General features: G+C 45.7%; 1 protein-coding gene across 1 annotated transcript in view; it reads left to right on the top strand.

Annotated features, from left to right (window-relative positions):
• Positions 1-9,305, top strand: part of LOC146199661 (solute carrier organic anion transporter family member 74D-like) — a 49,307-nt gene extending 40,002 nt beyond the window's left edge. Inside the window, exons 7-9 of the mRNA XM_084595173.1 lie at positions 854-1,083; positions 2,109-2,173; positions 6,424-9,305. Of these exons, the coding sequence (XP_084451299.1) occupies positions 854-1,083; positions 2,109-2,173; positions 6,424-6,869 (741 nt within the window). The 3' untranslated portion in view covers positions 6,870-9,305. The remainder of the gene's footprint in view (positions 1-853; positions 1,084-2,108; positions 2,174-6,423) is intronic.
• Positions 9,306-15,155: the final 5,850 nt, after the last annotated feature.

Below are 15,155 nucleotides of genomic sequence, written 5' to 3'. Positions count from 1 at the left end.
ACGATATTAAAACAGGCTATTCTTTTCTTGTTATTGTTGTTGTACTGATAACAGATGACATCTACATATCCACGCAGGAGGATCAGTCAAAGCTTTGGGTGCAGAAATAGTCTTAGATGTATGTTCGTGTGCCTAAAAATAAAATAATTGCAGGAGAAATGAAAACGAAACCAAAAGGTAAAGCACCGAAATAGAACGGAAAAAATAATCACTCACACCGGAGCACACATCTTCGCCTCCTCTACCTGTTCCCCATTTCTACTTCATCTTCTCACTCGCACTGTGTCTACATCAGAACAGTGACTTCCTGAAGCGAAATTCAAATTGCGAGAATTCGAAGGTGAAAACCCGCGCGTTCAATTACTGCAGTTTGTGTATTGCTCTTGTGATTTATTCCGCAGTCCAGAAAAGTAGAAGCTTGTACTGTGGAGAGTTGGCTCCCTGAAGGTACAAGAGGAAAGACATGTGTCCCAGCCTTAACTTTTTTACGTTAATGCCAGTTGTCTCATTCACCCCTTGGTTGCTTTCAAGGCCACAGTGAGCGAGAACTGCTGGGTTCAGTTTCATTTTCCTATGGTTTCTTTTCTATAGTATAGGTACAAGGAGGTTAAAAGCTACGTCAGTAACAAATACTTCGCAACCCCTAACATGTCAGCACACAGTAGTTTGAAAGCATTTATCATTACAATAAGTGTCGTTAACTTAGAGCGTTACCACCACATACAAAATCCTGCTGCTGTACACCCTTCAACAACTATTACACGCTAAATTCATTATAATAAAAAAAAGAAAGCCACGTGGATTCTTGAAACAACGTTGCTGCCAACCACCGCATTTTTTATTTGTCACGCAGGATTCTGGGGAAGTGTCCTTCGACGAGTGCTCGTGCTTGCCCAAGCCGCTTGTCCAACTACAGCAGGGCCAGCAGCAGATGCAACCTTTGCAGGCAGGCCATGGAGCTCCGTACTTGGGGCTGTGCAGCGGGGACACATGCAGCAACGTGCTGACATTCATCGCGCTGTCGTCGTTGGTCGGCTTCATCGCGAGAACCACTACTGTAGGACACACCATCGTCGGACTCAGGTGTGAACTTTAAAACCAGCTGCTTTCTCGCAGATAACCCAGAACCGGAGAAATTGAGGGTTTTCATGCATCGTTGCGCCGAAAATGTGCCCACGTGGACAGTCAGCAATACAGTGAGGAGACGACACCAACATTTATGCCACCGATAATAAAAGTTTTTCTTTTTTTCAGTGAACTGCATCTGTTAAGGTATTAGGCGCTCAAACCAGTGCGACACTGAAGCACTCAAGACGCGAAGTGACGTCATGCACTATGCTATGGGTAATGAGAACCGCGAAACACTCTTTAGTCTTCGCGTTCACTGAAAGGGTGCATTTTTCAAAAGCAGGGCTAGTCTATGGCGCTTCCCCTTTTATGAAGCAACGGTGGTTCAATTTATCTTATAAACAGTCGAGTAGCTATACACAGATTATTATCCACCTTCGTTCCTAAATATAATATTTACAGAGGGCACTTAAGATTACTTATGTTCTGCAAATTAGGAAGCATTGATGGCTTATCGTGAGTTCACTTGCAAGGTTCACTGGCCAAGCGGCATACGTATAAATTCCCGTTTGTTCCCAAACCGTGTCCCGCAGCAAGTAATGGGGCTGTGAAGTCACCGGATATCTAAACGCCATGTTTGCTGGACGGCGTCGGGATTCATATTGTAGATGAGTCATATAATGATTTCGCATTATTAAGCGAATATCCGTTATTATAGCGGCTGTTGTAATTGAGTTCGGCAACACACCGCCGATTCCAACGCGTAAAGGAGCTGCGCGGCGCTCGTTAACGCCGAAAAGGAGCCCTCTAGACTGAATGCGAGGGGCTGGCGCCTCGGCGCACACTTCCAGGATTACTGTCGTGGCAGATTGACAGTAGAAGCAAGCAGATCTCGCGGCCCACCAAAAATATTCAGTATTCTATTTCTTGATATAGCACATCTCCGTCTTATGAAAGCGGCTATTACTTAGGCTACTTAGATCACTCAACCCGTTGGCGAGAACGACTGGCACTCAGAATGATGCTTGTTTTCACTGCAGATGCGTGTCCCGCGAGGAGAAGGCCATGGCGTTGGGCGTCCAGGAAGGACTGAGCAGCGTTTTTAGTGAGTCGAAATCGACGATCTCGTAGTGCTGAGCAGTGTGCCACATTATTAGTTTTCCCGCTAAATTTAGCCGGTTTTTCTACTGCTTAGCGGGTGCAGAGGTTGCATTGATGGAGGCGGAATTTTTAACGGTTTTTAGGTCTTGTTGGGTTTTTTTTGGGCGGTTTTTGTGTTCCTACATAATTTGTTTAGTATAGTCTATGTTCCTTAAAATTATATTCATTTCTCTAGGAAATGTCTCTGGGAGGGCATGATTGGGGTTGTGATCTTAAGGTGACTAATGGCAGAATACGCCGAATATAACTTGAATCGATTTATGCGTTTTTTTTTTTTTTTATTGCAAATGTCGCCTTTCTTGTTGCCTAGAATGAATTATGGCCCTCTGGCACGTGTCCAGCGTGTGGAGAAGCTCAGAAAAGAGTGGCTGCAGGAACCAGAGTTTCGAGATTGAGTATTGGAATTCCCAAATGCGAATGCACGCTCTTTGTGTTTTTTGTAGTTAAAGAATTCTGGGTTGCCCTTATGGAATTCACGACTGCCCCAACAAAAAAATCGCTGCCCTGCAATTGAAATGAATGCAGGCAACTCTCGTCAGCTGGAACAACTGTGGCAGCGCAGTTGTCTCTATTCTGAGACGAAGTCAACAAGTACAGCGATGCTTCCGACAAAAGTTCCTCCTTCGAGCTGGCCGAGTTTACTCGCTCCATGCTGATGCTGCTCTGGTAGAGCGTAGAGGTTGCACGCATGTTCAACAATTAAGTATTATAAAATGCAAACAGGTAACTTTAAAGTAGAGAGAAATGGCGAATGTCATCTTAATTATTGAAGCAGGACTCCGATGGCAGAATGCGTGCTGTTCAAACCATGAACTGCCCACAAATATAGTCCAGCAGATGCGTACTATCTAGAAAGGTGTATGTCGGCACAAGTGCTGGAATCCCGCCTTGAACCAGTGCTGCATGCAGGTAATCGCCCTCAGAGGGCACGAAAAGCGTTGGGATAAAGACGATATGTTCTTGCGAATGAAAGTGCCTGCAGTCAGCAATTTGTGATCGGGAAAGAAAAACTGGCTTTTGCAAATTCAGTTTTGACAGAAGGCAGGCGGATATTCCTGAGAACCGACGCGTTCGTAGTCCGAAGTATCTATAGTTAAAGGAGAAGGATGTGCTTTCTTGTACGTATATGATATTGGTTATCTTGTTTTCAGACCAGTTAACAAAACAATATGCTTAAAAAATGAGCTTTCTGATACAAATGTTGAATTTAGCGGTTTTTCGTTTTTAATTTTCGTTTTTTTTTTGTGTGTGTGTGGGGGGGGGCTTTTCTTTTTCAGGTTTCCCTGTTTCGAAGTTAGCTGTGCTGGCTCAGTTTTAACAGACATGCATTGATGTATTCCATACCTTGTAGGGCCCGTGGCGCGCCGGGCATTCGAAGGCTGCGCCACTTCCCAATTCTCCCTGCGCGCTGCATGTTTCCCTCTCCCTGCTCGTTCGGGGATAACCGGTCCCGCGCGAGGGGGCTACAAAGGAAGGCACGCGCCGCTGTCTCGCCCTCTCTTCGCTCCTCTCTTCGTGGCGCCCAATCGCCCACAACCAGCTATGCCACAACTGGCCCCACGTTGGGCGCCAGTTGTGGGCGATTCCTCTGCCCGAGGGATGCGCACGACAAATACACAGCGGGCCGTGTAACAAACATCTTTAATCTCACAGGGTGTCGTCCAAGGCGGTGCGGGGTCGTCGTCCGGGGGGCTGCAGCCTGTGGGTCGTCTTCCCTGGAGAAGCGCCAGGAGCGAAGAAGCAGGAACGAAGAGAGGAGCGAAGAGAGGGCGAGACGGCGGCGCGTGCCTTCCTTTATAGCCCCCTCGCGCGGGACCGGTTATCCCCGACTGAGCGGGGAGAGGGAAACAGGCAGCGCGCAGGGAGAATTGGGAAGTGACGCGGCCTTCGAATGCGCGGCGCGCCACGGGCCCTACAAATATGTGGCGCAGGGCCCCACAACCTCTCACGACTTCTTGCTTGTAATACCCCCAGAATGAATTGTTAAAGCTTTGTACCCAGGCCAAGCCGCCCGCGGTATGCTTTACTTTCCAAATGAAGAAATTGGTTGTACGGAAATGGGTCTGGCCACTTTGTATAAAACAGAAGACCTTATAGCAGTGTTTCAGGAAAGTGCTGGTCTGAATTTTAAAAACTTTTTGCTGTGTAGACACTGCTTCTGGAGTGCAATATTACTGTGTTGGCTTGCATTAGAAAAATAGGTGAATAATGACAACTAGGAACCTGGTTATTTTTTTAATAATAAGTCTTCTAATTTTACAGTTAGGTGTCTGGATAAAATTAAAGCTTTGCAGCAGGCCATTAGTAACAACAATTGGTTTTTAGAGTTTTTAAAACGCGATTGTCCTCGACCTTGTGGCTAAACATATTTTTGCTCTCTCGCGTAAAATGACGCGCCCTTTCGAAAAAATGCGCTCTAAGCAACAACTCCAGCGCCCTCACTCCACGGTGCAGGTACGACGTGGCCTTCTCCGTCCGGTGCGGATTGGCGTAGCAAATAGCGGTGAACACCGCAGCACAGGCGAGACAGATAAAGTGACATAGACCTGCACCACCGGGTGGCGGCGCTGGGGGCGTGCGTAGAGGCGAGGTTCTTCGAAAGCGCGTGTCGGTTGTTGCTGGATAGCAAAAATATGGTGAGCAACAGCACCGAGGGTAATCGCATTTTAGGAATTCCGCCCACGTTTATGGCTATTACTAACGACTGGCTACAAATTTCTAACTGTCATAAGATGCCTTATTGTAAAGCTAGAACAAATTATCTAACCGGCTTACTATTTAATATTACGCAATGCTTTTTTGATATCCACCAACATGGGTACAGTTGGCCCGCAGAAGTCGTCTTCATAATTTTAAAACGCCTAATAATGAAAAAAATAGTGGTGGGCTTCCTTAAACCACATGGCAGATTTTTATTGCCGCTTCTGCTGAATATAAAAATGATACTTAAATTATTAATACCACCTATAGTGTAGAAGAAAGCTTTATTATTTCCGGATGATGTAGAATCAAAGGCGGTCATCACAACTTATATGCTTGACTTGCTTTGAGAACAGTTGTTGCCCACTGTTACACAGGAAGGGACAAGAGTCTCCCCTATGATGTCGTTCATTACTTGTGCAGTATTGTCGCGGTATTACTGGAAGAAGCAAGGTCTAGGCATGCGCCACCCGCCCAACATGTCGCTTACGGCCCTTTCGCCGGGACGACTGCGAGATGCATGAACAAATCACGCTGTATTTAGTTTAGACTTCGATTGGGATTTGTCTTGAAAACACTTCAGTGTGTCCATGCAGCAGCGCTGTTCATTAAAAGTTTCTTCACTGCACTAGTAAATAGTAATTACATTCATGGTCATTCCAAGAAAATGACTGCGACGATGAGAAGCGATAAATGCTTCTAGCTCGTTTCTGGAACACGTACTACAGGGAGATGTCGATCTGCGACAGCAACGCATGGTTACTTACAAATAACGTGGCTTACAAGTGTTCAAAGGAAGCAGTAAAGAATGCGGCTTCTTTTTAGGTCAGTTTTGAAATCTAGGTTCTGGAAAATAACACGACCCATTTTACCACTACCCGCTCTCTCCGCTCCATACCTCACACAAATGCGCCGATGCTTGGCGCATTAGCCCAGTATTATGCTTCCTGCATGTTTATCTGGAATCTAAGGTAGTTCCTACGGTGCACACAAACATCGTCACGCCAGATTTTCTGGTGCAGCTTCGCACGCTGAAGAAGACAGTCTATGGGGCCGCAATGGTTGTTAGTTTAACAAGTCTTTTTAAACCACGAGAAATTCAGCGGAAATAGTGAGTTCACTTCTGGTAGGGTTTTTATATCGGCTAGCAATGCGCGCAAGCTAGCTCTGTAATAGCAGCGCTCGCCAGAATACTGACATAGCTCAAACGAAGGAGATAGCCATGCGTGCAATTCTCGCTTTTTTTTTTTTAGATGAAGTGTCGAAAGAATAAATATCCAAGCATAAGCTGTCAGAAGTCCGGGAACTTCCGAAAAACCGTACGCAAACTGTAACTTGCTTTAAACAAAGAAAGTATGTCACAGTTGTCTGCATTCTAAATTGCGAATCTCGTTTTTACTGACCCGTACATGATTATGTTAAGATTCACTTTACAGCGCCGTTTTATCTTTTTTTTTTTTTTTTTTTTTTTTTTTTTTTTTTTTTTTTTTACAGCCTACATTCCGTACCCGATACTCTACGGCGCCATCTTTGACTCAGCTTGCCTCGTCTGGGAGGATAAGTGTGGCCGGCCGGGAGTCTGCTGGCTTTACGATGCTGACCGGCTTCGTTACACCTACCATGGCTTGTCTGTGGCCATAATACTCTTCGCGGTACTCTTTGAAGTGGGGCTGGTGTACCACAGCGGCCGCTTGACCGACTTCTACTCTGACACGGCGCCAAAGGCTTCGCAGAAAGACAAGCTTATCGCTACCGAAACAGTTGTCTGTGACTCGGAGGCTGTTTGCCTTGTTGACAGCAGAGCAAATAACAGGCCCGTGAAGAGCGGGAAAATGGAAAAGGGGGAAGGGGAAGATGAAGGCCTGCTCAATGGTGTACAACGTCACGCCACGAGTGGGTGTTGCGCAAGAGATTCTCAAGAGCAAACGTCGGTATGCTAGTGCGGGTGGTGCCATGAGTTGCAAACATGCGCACTTTCTTGCCTTTTTATGCAGCTTTGCCAAAAGGATGGACGGTGACTTAACATGCGCGAGTGCGCCATGGCTCAGCACACCATGCTGCTGCATCACCCATCTGCCATTTATTTTCAGGATTTTCCTGTTATGTGCAGACATCAACATACGGTGTTACAAACCATTTGCTCGTCTGACTACAATGCTGGCGTTTGGGTTGGATGACCACAGTAAATAAGCCTCTGGAGAGACTCCCAGGCACATACGAGCATGTCATACTTAATCTAACAGGCTAATGTCGTGGGTGCCAGTCTGCCATTGCCTTATGTCACATACTGTGAGTGCCATACCTTGGCGCACTATTACCGCACTTTGTTCAGCGTTCCGTCTGCTGAGTTTTTTTTTAATATATTTTAAGTCGCTGGCTGCTATGTGTGTGGGTAGAATGCAATGATCGCCCTAGGCACTTCTGTGTATCTGCTACTCAATAGCTTTGTACATATCCGCACTTCAACTTGGCGCAAGCAGAAAGAAAACTGTTTTAGTCACTCCTGTTTTACAAGAGTTATTATTCGCGTGCTTTAAAGAACTATAGCTTGAACACCTGGTGCACAAGTTAATGTTGATGCTTTATTTCTGATACCTACTGAATCTTAGAGTGACATAAGACCTGCGTAAGAGGGTTCAATCGGGAATAAGAGGGCATATAACAGGATCTGTCGCTCTAGGTTGTGTTATCTTGGTAACAGGAAGGTGTAGATGGGAGGTTTAGCTATTATTATATGGGTTCTACAGCATTGGTAGACCGGCAGTATCAACCGATCGCCCCACAACACAGATGGTGGCCAAATAGAAGTATAGAACATCGGCCGACATGTTGTCCCGTGCTACACGTTAAACACGTTCGCACATCGAGCTCGCCGAGAAGGCAGTCATGAAAATCAGTGGCTGTACGAGTGCAATGTGCTCGGAAAAATATTGAAACTATGAAATATTCATTCCATTAATGCTGTGCGCAACAAGGCTGGTTTTATCACGACCATTGCACATGTACGGCCATTCTGTCGCCGTAAATCACGCATTCCCTTTTATCGCCTTATGACAGAGCTCGTTAAATTAACTGACCTGCTCCTTGAGCAGTCTTACAACTGCTTTTTCCACTCACTTTGTGCCTTAGTGTGCTTGCGAAGAAACTCTGTCGCATTCATTTCACAGTTTCGTGCATATTTAGCTGTCCTATAATGCTGGGAAAGAATGATACATGAGTCTTCGAAAACAGCGAACATCTCACTTTTTGTTGTTGCTGTTTTTTAAAGTGATGATGCCCATGACAGGAATGCAGTGTTTGAAGCTAGGCCTTCAAAAAGGTTAAAGTATGTGGTGTGGATGTGAGGAAAGAACAAACTGAATTTTACTGACGGCCTCATTTTTCTTTATTGCAACGACCAAAGCTGTAAATGGGAAAGATGAACTAAACAGTGAGGTAAATACTTCAGGTGTGACTGCTTGCATGCTTCTTTTTTTTTCGATAAGGCATTAAAAAAAAGCCCCTCTTTGAATAACGAATAGTTTGTATAAAAACTCTTTAGTCGTGCAGCCGGGAGCCGCGATTTCCCAAATGCGAACGTTTTCAAAAGAACATTGTAGCTTCATTTGCCAGCATTCCAGTCAAGCTCGGTGCCAAATACTGGCAAAAAAAAAAAAACATCATTTGCAAATGAGAGGGCCGCTGATTGTTATTGTTTGTAGGAAGCATTCTCACCTACGTTGCATGTGAAGGGTCCATATGTTACTGTTTGCTTCTTCAGACACGGCTTGTACCCCCGAGTGGTCCTTATCTGTGCCAAAGAGCACTTCGTCTACAACGTCTGCAGCCCAAATACTGGTTTGATAAACAGCATCTAGTGTCACTGTCGTTACGACCTAAGCCAACTATTCCGAACCAGTAATGCGTGTTTTCTGAGTAAATCAACGTCGGGCACCATTAAAAGTGTTATATTGTAATAGAAAACTACACAAGATAACTTTTATGTGCGGCGGGAGTCGATTCGAGCTTTATGTACAAAGCTTCTCGGCTTATCATTTTTCATTCCTAAAATTAGCTTTCGTAGTGCAATTACACCGCCCCCCCCCTCCCACCACCACCCCCATCTCAAAATTTTTATTGTCCACATTTTTTTTTTACTTTTTAGGCAACAGATGCCCATGCACTGCACGTATCAATGCAAGCTGATGAACTCTCGTTTGTTGAAATTATTTTATGCTACGACGCCTCTTCCTTTTTTTCTTTCAACCTTCTACTTCATAATTTGCCTCAAATTTTGATTGAGTAACCGACTCTCTGTGTGTGTGTGTGTGTGTGTGTGTGTGTGTGTGTGTGTGTGTGTGTGTGTGTGTGTGTGTGTGTGTGTGTGTGTGTGTGTGTGTGTGTGTGTGTGTGTGTGTGTGTGTGTGTGTGTGTGTGTGTGTGTGTGTGTGTGTGTGTGTGTGTGTGTGTGTGTGTGTGTGTGTGTGTGTGTGTGTGTGTGTGTGTGTGTGTGTGTGTGTGTGTGTGTGTGTGTGTGTGTGTGTGTGTGTGTGTGTGTGTGTGTGTGTGTGTGTGTGTGTGTGAGAGAGAGAGAGAGAGCAAAAATTCATGCTTCTTTCCTTAGCTGACGAACATTTCTTCCTCCTTTTGATCATAGTCAATGTGCTAGGTTTCCATTGTCTCTGCATATATTAATTACCGCAGGAAAATGTGTTATAGTATAGGACGCTCTAGAAAGCTGAATGTTTAATTCACTTTGCTTTTACGGGATGCCTTGATGTGTGTTTATAAGTGAGCGTTATTGCAGCCAGCCTGAAACTCATGTTACGTGTCTGCGCAGCGGTGACATGCGCCTTGAAAGCGTGTGAATTTAGAGCGATGATTGCCAAACCAAAAAGCGGGGACAGTTCATGCCTTTGGCACTTTCAAAGCTTGATTTGCAGCTTTCTGGAGCTTATCGTTTTTATGCTCAAAGCTATGACAAACTGCTGCTGGTTGCAAAGCTGCACATCATTTCTGCCGATGACGAGTATTTCATAAAATATCTGTTAAGCTTATGGCATTTGCAAACGCAAAAAGATATGCTGTATTTAGTTGCACAAAAAAAAAGAGTGGATTGATTGATTTTAACACGCACTAGGGGCCCCTTTCTTCGATGCACTGGCGCCGTGTTGCGTGCTTTGTGTATTAATCTACAGTACGTATGTATGTGTTGAGTATTCAAAAAAGGTCGAAATGCACTGTTCCAAACCTTTTTCTTTTTTTTCAACACCGTTGCGCTGTGATATGCTTGCACGTGCCTGTATTTTCAATAAAGGCCACAGGTTGGTTTCCTTGGTATGCAATCTTTGCATAGCAGGATTTCAAAAAGCAGAGTGTGTGCTATTCTTCTCTTACTGCTTCCCTTAATTCATTTGTTGCACCTATTTCGTTCCGTTTGGCAACTAACACAGTTATATTTCCCATTCCCCCAAACACTCACTTAACACCGCTGAAATTTCACACGAATTTCGAAGTTTGTCCTGTCTACTTACTGGTGCGTTTGGACAAATATGGAATTGTCCCAATTGTTCCTCGTGCTTTCGGGCTGTTTTCGGGCTGCTACTTTCCTACGCACGTTTAAATCTTCGTTCTCTTGGAAAAAAAAAAAATTACTTTGCAAGCCGGCGCTCGCGTTGTGAATTGTCCCCTGCGCGTTCACCCTGTCATAGTGGAGACGCCTTTTTGCCATCTATACAAATTTCTTGAACCTTGTAACTGCTCTTAGGACAATCTTCATAAAGCTTTTCAATTTGACCCGAATTCTCACAGAGACAATATCTACGCAGTGGTTGCATTAGAATACTGACATAAGTGCTGTGTCGAAGCTGAGGGCTCCGGAGTAATTTCGGTCACCTGGGGTTCTTTAACGTGCACTGACATCGCACAACACGGACGCCACTTCGTTTCGCCCCCATCGAAATGCAGCCGCCGGCGGTCGGGTTCGAATCCGGGTACTCCGGCACAGTAGTCGGGCGTCTTACCAATGTACCACCGCGGCGGGGATAAAGGTACAAACATTTTGTACAGTTTGGTGCGGTCGGAGTGAGATGTTCCGTGACGGCGGTACACTTCGCACACATTGGAATGAAAGTGGCTGTACACTGTGCAGAAACTGTGAATGCAACCGTCGTGTCGGCTGGTAGTTTAGACGGAACACTTGTCCTTGCTGAATTTGTTCCACAAATAGACAACGCTGCAGGAAGTTGACAGCGATCCGACCAAGTAAGGTAACTCGCAGCGGCCACTAGCCTTTCCGTACGCCGCGTTTCATCGATACGGCTGCGGTGGGGCTACTGAATCTATTCTAGTACACTCTAGCCTTGCTTGGCGCCTTTGGCGCGATCCATCAATGTCAAATTGGGCGAGTGGTCGTAAGCCACCGTGAAAGGCCTCTAAACATCTCTCGGGAATAGAAAAGAAAAACAGTCAACTATTTATTGCAGGTTACAATTGTACATCGCCAATTGTTATTTCTGGCGTCTTTTGCGTCAGCGCTATGAAGCACAAGCAACTATTTATTATTCCATTTATTGCAGGGTAGATTTCCCAAGGAGCCAGCAAATGCGCTGCCAGATGACCTCTGCTCCGTTACCAAAATTTAGGCATGAGCCACTCTTTGTAGCCAGGCTATAGCATAAATAAGCCCATTCGGCGCACCATTAGCGCAGTGTCAAAATCCAGTGAATTCTTTTATAATGTATCCGGCTCAGATCACTTGTGTACCCTTGTGGATAGAGCCATCTATTCACAGAGGAAAAAGTCGTGCGTAAAGAGAATTATTTGGACACACACACACACACACACACACACACACACACACACACACACACACACACACACACACACACACACACACACACACACACACACACACACACACACACACACACACACACACACACACACACACACACACACACACACACACACACACACACACACACACACACACACACACACACACACACACACACACACACACACACACACACACACACACACACACACACACACACACACACACACACACACACACACACACACACACACACACACACACACACACACACACACACACACACACACACACACACACACACACACACACACACACACACACACACACACACACACACACACACACACACACACACACACACACACACACACACACACACACACACACACACACACACACACACACACACACACACACACACACACACACACACACACACACACACACACACACACACACACACACACACACACACACACACACACACACACACACACACACACACACACACACACACACACACACACACACACACACACACACACACACACACACACACACACACACACACACACACACACACACACACACACGCATGTGCAGTGCACGTTACGAACCCCAGGGGGTCGAAATTTCCGGAGCCCTCCACTACGGCGTCTCTCATAGCCGGAGTCGCTTTGGGACGTAAACCCCACAAACCAACCAACCAAGCAACACATACATACATACATACATACATACATACATACATACATACATACATACATACATACATACATACATACATACATACATACATACATACATACATACATACATACATACATACATACATACATACATACATACATACATACATACATACATACATACATACATACATACATACATACATACATACAAAAACGCACATTACTCACAGACTAAAGCATTATACAAAACACTCACTTGGTTTTCGTGATCCTCAAAATAAGAAAACAAATGCTGCGTCGCGTCTTCTACAACCGAACGTAGGTGTATGAACTGGTTACGGGCATAGTACGTCGGCAAGGTCGAGTGGTCCTTTTTTGCGACGTATAACTCGCAAAGCAATCGCTTTCAGTAACACGCTTTCTGCGTGTCCTTTCATCAGACTCAATCAATGAAATGCAGAACGATGCAGAAGGGTACGCGGCAACAAAGAACGCTGGTTTGATAAAACTGTAGGAGAAACAACGCGTTCTTGTGCTCCCGGAGCACGTATTCAACCGTCTTCTAGAGAGGGAAACGCCATGAGCTGACTCTGCAGCCAACGTTAGCTGCCGCAGCAGTGACAGACTTCATTTGAAATGCCTGAGCACTCTGAACGCCTGCTGCTTCTACCGCTGGCCTCGAGCAGTGTTCTATGCCCGAGTGTTTGGCACCGCACGTGACGCCATCCTTGGGAAGGGAGCAGAAGCTTTAGACAGCGGAGAGCTCTTGTTAAATCTCGATCGGAGTCCGGATGTTCACGTGTCGGTGCCAGGATGAAAGGGTATCGGTGTCTCGATGTTCGCTCTCGATGTTAATTAGCGAACTGTCATGATAAGACTGAATACGAGCATGAACTAGCAGCATGATTTCCCTTCGAAAAGTGATCACAGAACTAAGCGACATGTGGCAAAATACATATAGCTTCTAAAATTCACTCGAAACATGAAGTGATACAACAGAGATTGATTTTATTTTCCGCCTAACATGTTCGCGCTAGCTCATTTGCGCTAGTCGTCATAGCAACATAAGATCAAAAGATTATAGCTCCGTCACGTTTGCGTACTGGGATAATGCGTGCACCACCAATTTTAACTCTCTATCTAATTGCAAGTATGAAATATGGATGCAGAGCAAATAATATGTGAATCACACGCGAAGCCGCCGTGTTCTTGGCTCGCTATCGACCAGCTCGTTCACGCACCTGACCACGATCAAACGTTCCGTGATGCAGCAGGGCACGGGCCTATGAGCGCATGTGCAGGCGTCGCTTATATAATGACACCCCTTAAGATACCTCACAAAAGCACCGACCGACCCGCGCCAGAAGGGAGCTGTCAAGAACGCTCGTTAAGACGCAACATGGTACCGATTCCGCCTGAAGAAGCGTCCAATTTTTCTGCCCCGGATTTCCTCATGCAAGCACTACGGGACCTACGCGGCTACCAGCCTCCCAGTGTCGTCGGTGGCGTCATCGAAGTGAGGCAAGAGTACCGTCTACTGGCTGTCCTCAACGTGCTGCAGGAGGTCCAGATGTCTTTGGACGTGTTGCAGGCCAACCAGGAACTCGCTCTGGACCATCTGGGACACAAGATCGCCTGCCTGGAGCGCGTTATGGAGGAGGTAGTGCTCAGGGAGCACATCGACCGGTGACCCACTGGAGCACTTTATCTAGTCGGTAACTAATCATTCCCTCCGTCAGTCATCATTTCCTGGATGAACGTTCCGGAGAAAGATTGTCCCGCTGCCACTGGCTACGGTGTGCATAAATATTTACACGACTTTGGACATCCTGTGAACACCAGATGCCTGCAATACGCCCCCACGGGTAAGACCCTCATCCCTTTTGGCGTTCACGCTTTATGACAAGGGCTGCAGTAGTAACAGGGTGTCTGTCTTCTTTCCACCTTGTTTTAAACGAAGCGATATATGAAGAAAATCGCTGGATGGATTATCTACGAAATCTTCCTTCGAAACGACTTTTGCGTACTGCGAGTGAATGGTGATTAGAATTGTTTGCTGACTGCTCGTGCTGCATGGCGTATTTTTGGACGCTGTTCTAAAATGGCACAAAAATGGTTTTCATAATGTCTCTTGTTCACAAACTAAGTTGCTTTAGCGGATTTGCATCCTCTAAGTGTCTGTAAGCCTCACTGACTGAACTTCTGCTAATACATGGTGACAGGCGGTTGTGCTTCGCGGACTGTGATACGATTTTGAAGTATGGCGCTATCAGGAAGACTCCGACACAAATGTTGTTTAGCCACTGTAAAGACTCTATTTGGTGATTTTTAGCGAAAGTTGCAGTGGAAATGAGCCGAAATACTCTCCCAGTTATTATTTGTCCAAGTAGATTCATTGTTTCCAGTACTATTTCGCGCATAACGCCAAGCGTGCTTTACTATTTTCAGCGTTATTGCCTGCTTTGTTTCGAAGAGAATGTATTGGGACAGCCAAGCGGTGTGACAAGGTACAATTTTCGTACCGCGATATGACAATACTCGCTGCGCTGGTGCACTTTTTTTCAGCGCAACATCGGGTTGCGTCACATGAACATTGTTCGTCATCTCTTCTTGCCGTTCATCAGTGTTATAACGGCTTCGTTGTGCAAATAATCTGCTGCGCAGTGCAGACATTCTGATATGAGTGCCTTCTGCATTTTCATTGTAGCCCATTT

The sequence above is a fragment of the Amblyomma maculatum genome, chromosome 2 (assembly GCF_055883805.1).
Source record: "Amblyomma maculatum isolate TAMU_Amacu chromosome 2, ASM5588380v1, whole genome shotgun sequence".
In the NCBI taxonomy this organism is placed as follows: domain Eukaryota; kingdom Metazoa; phylum Arthropoda; class Arachnida; order Ixodida; family Ixodidae; genus Amblyomma; species Amblyomma maculatum.
This window is presented reverse-complemented; position numbering and strand designations above follow the sequence as displayed.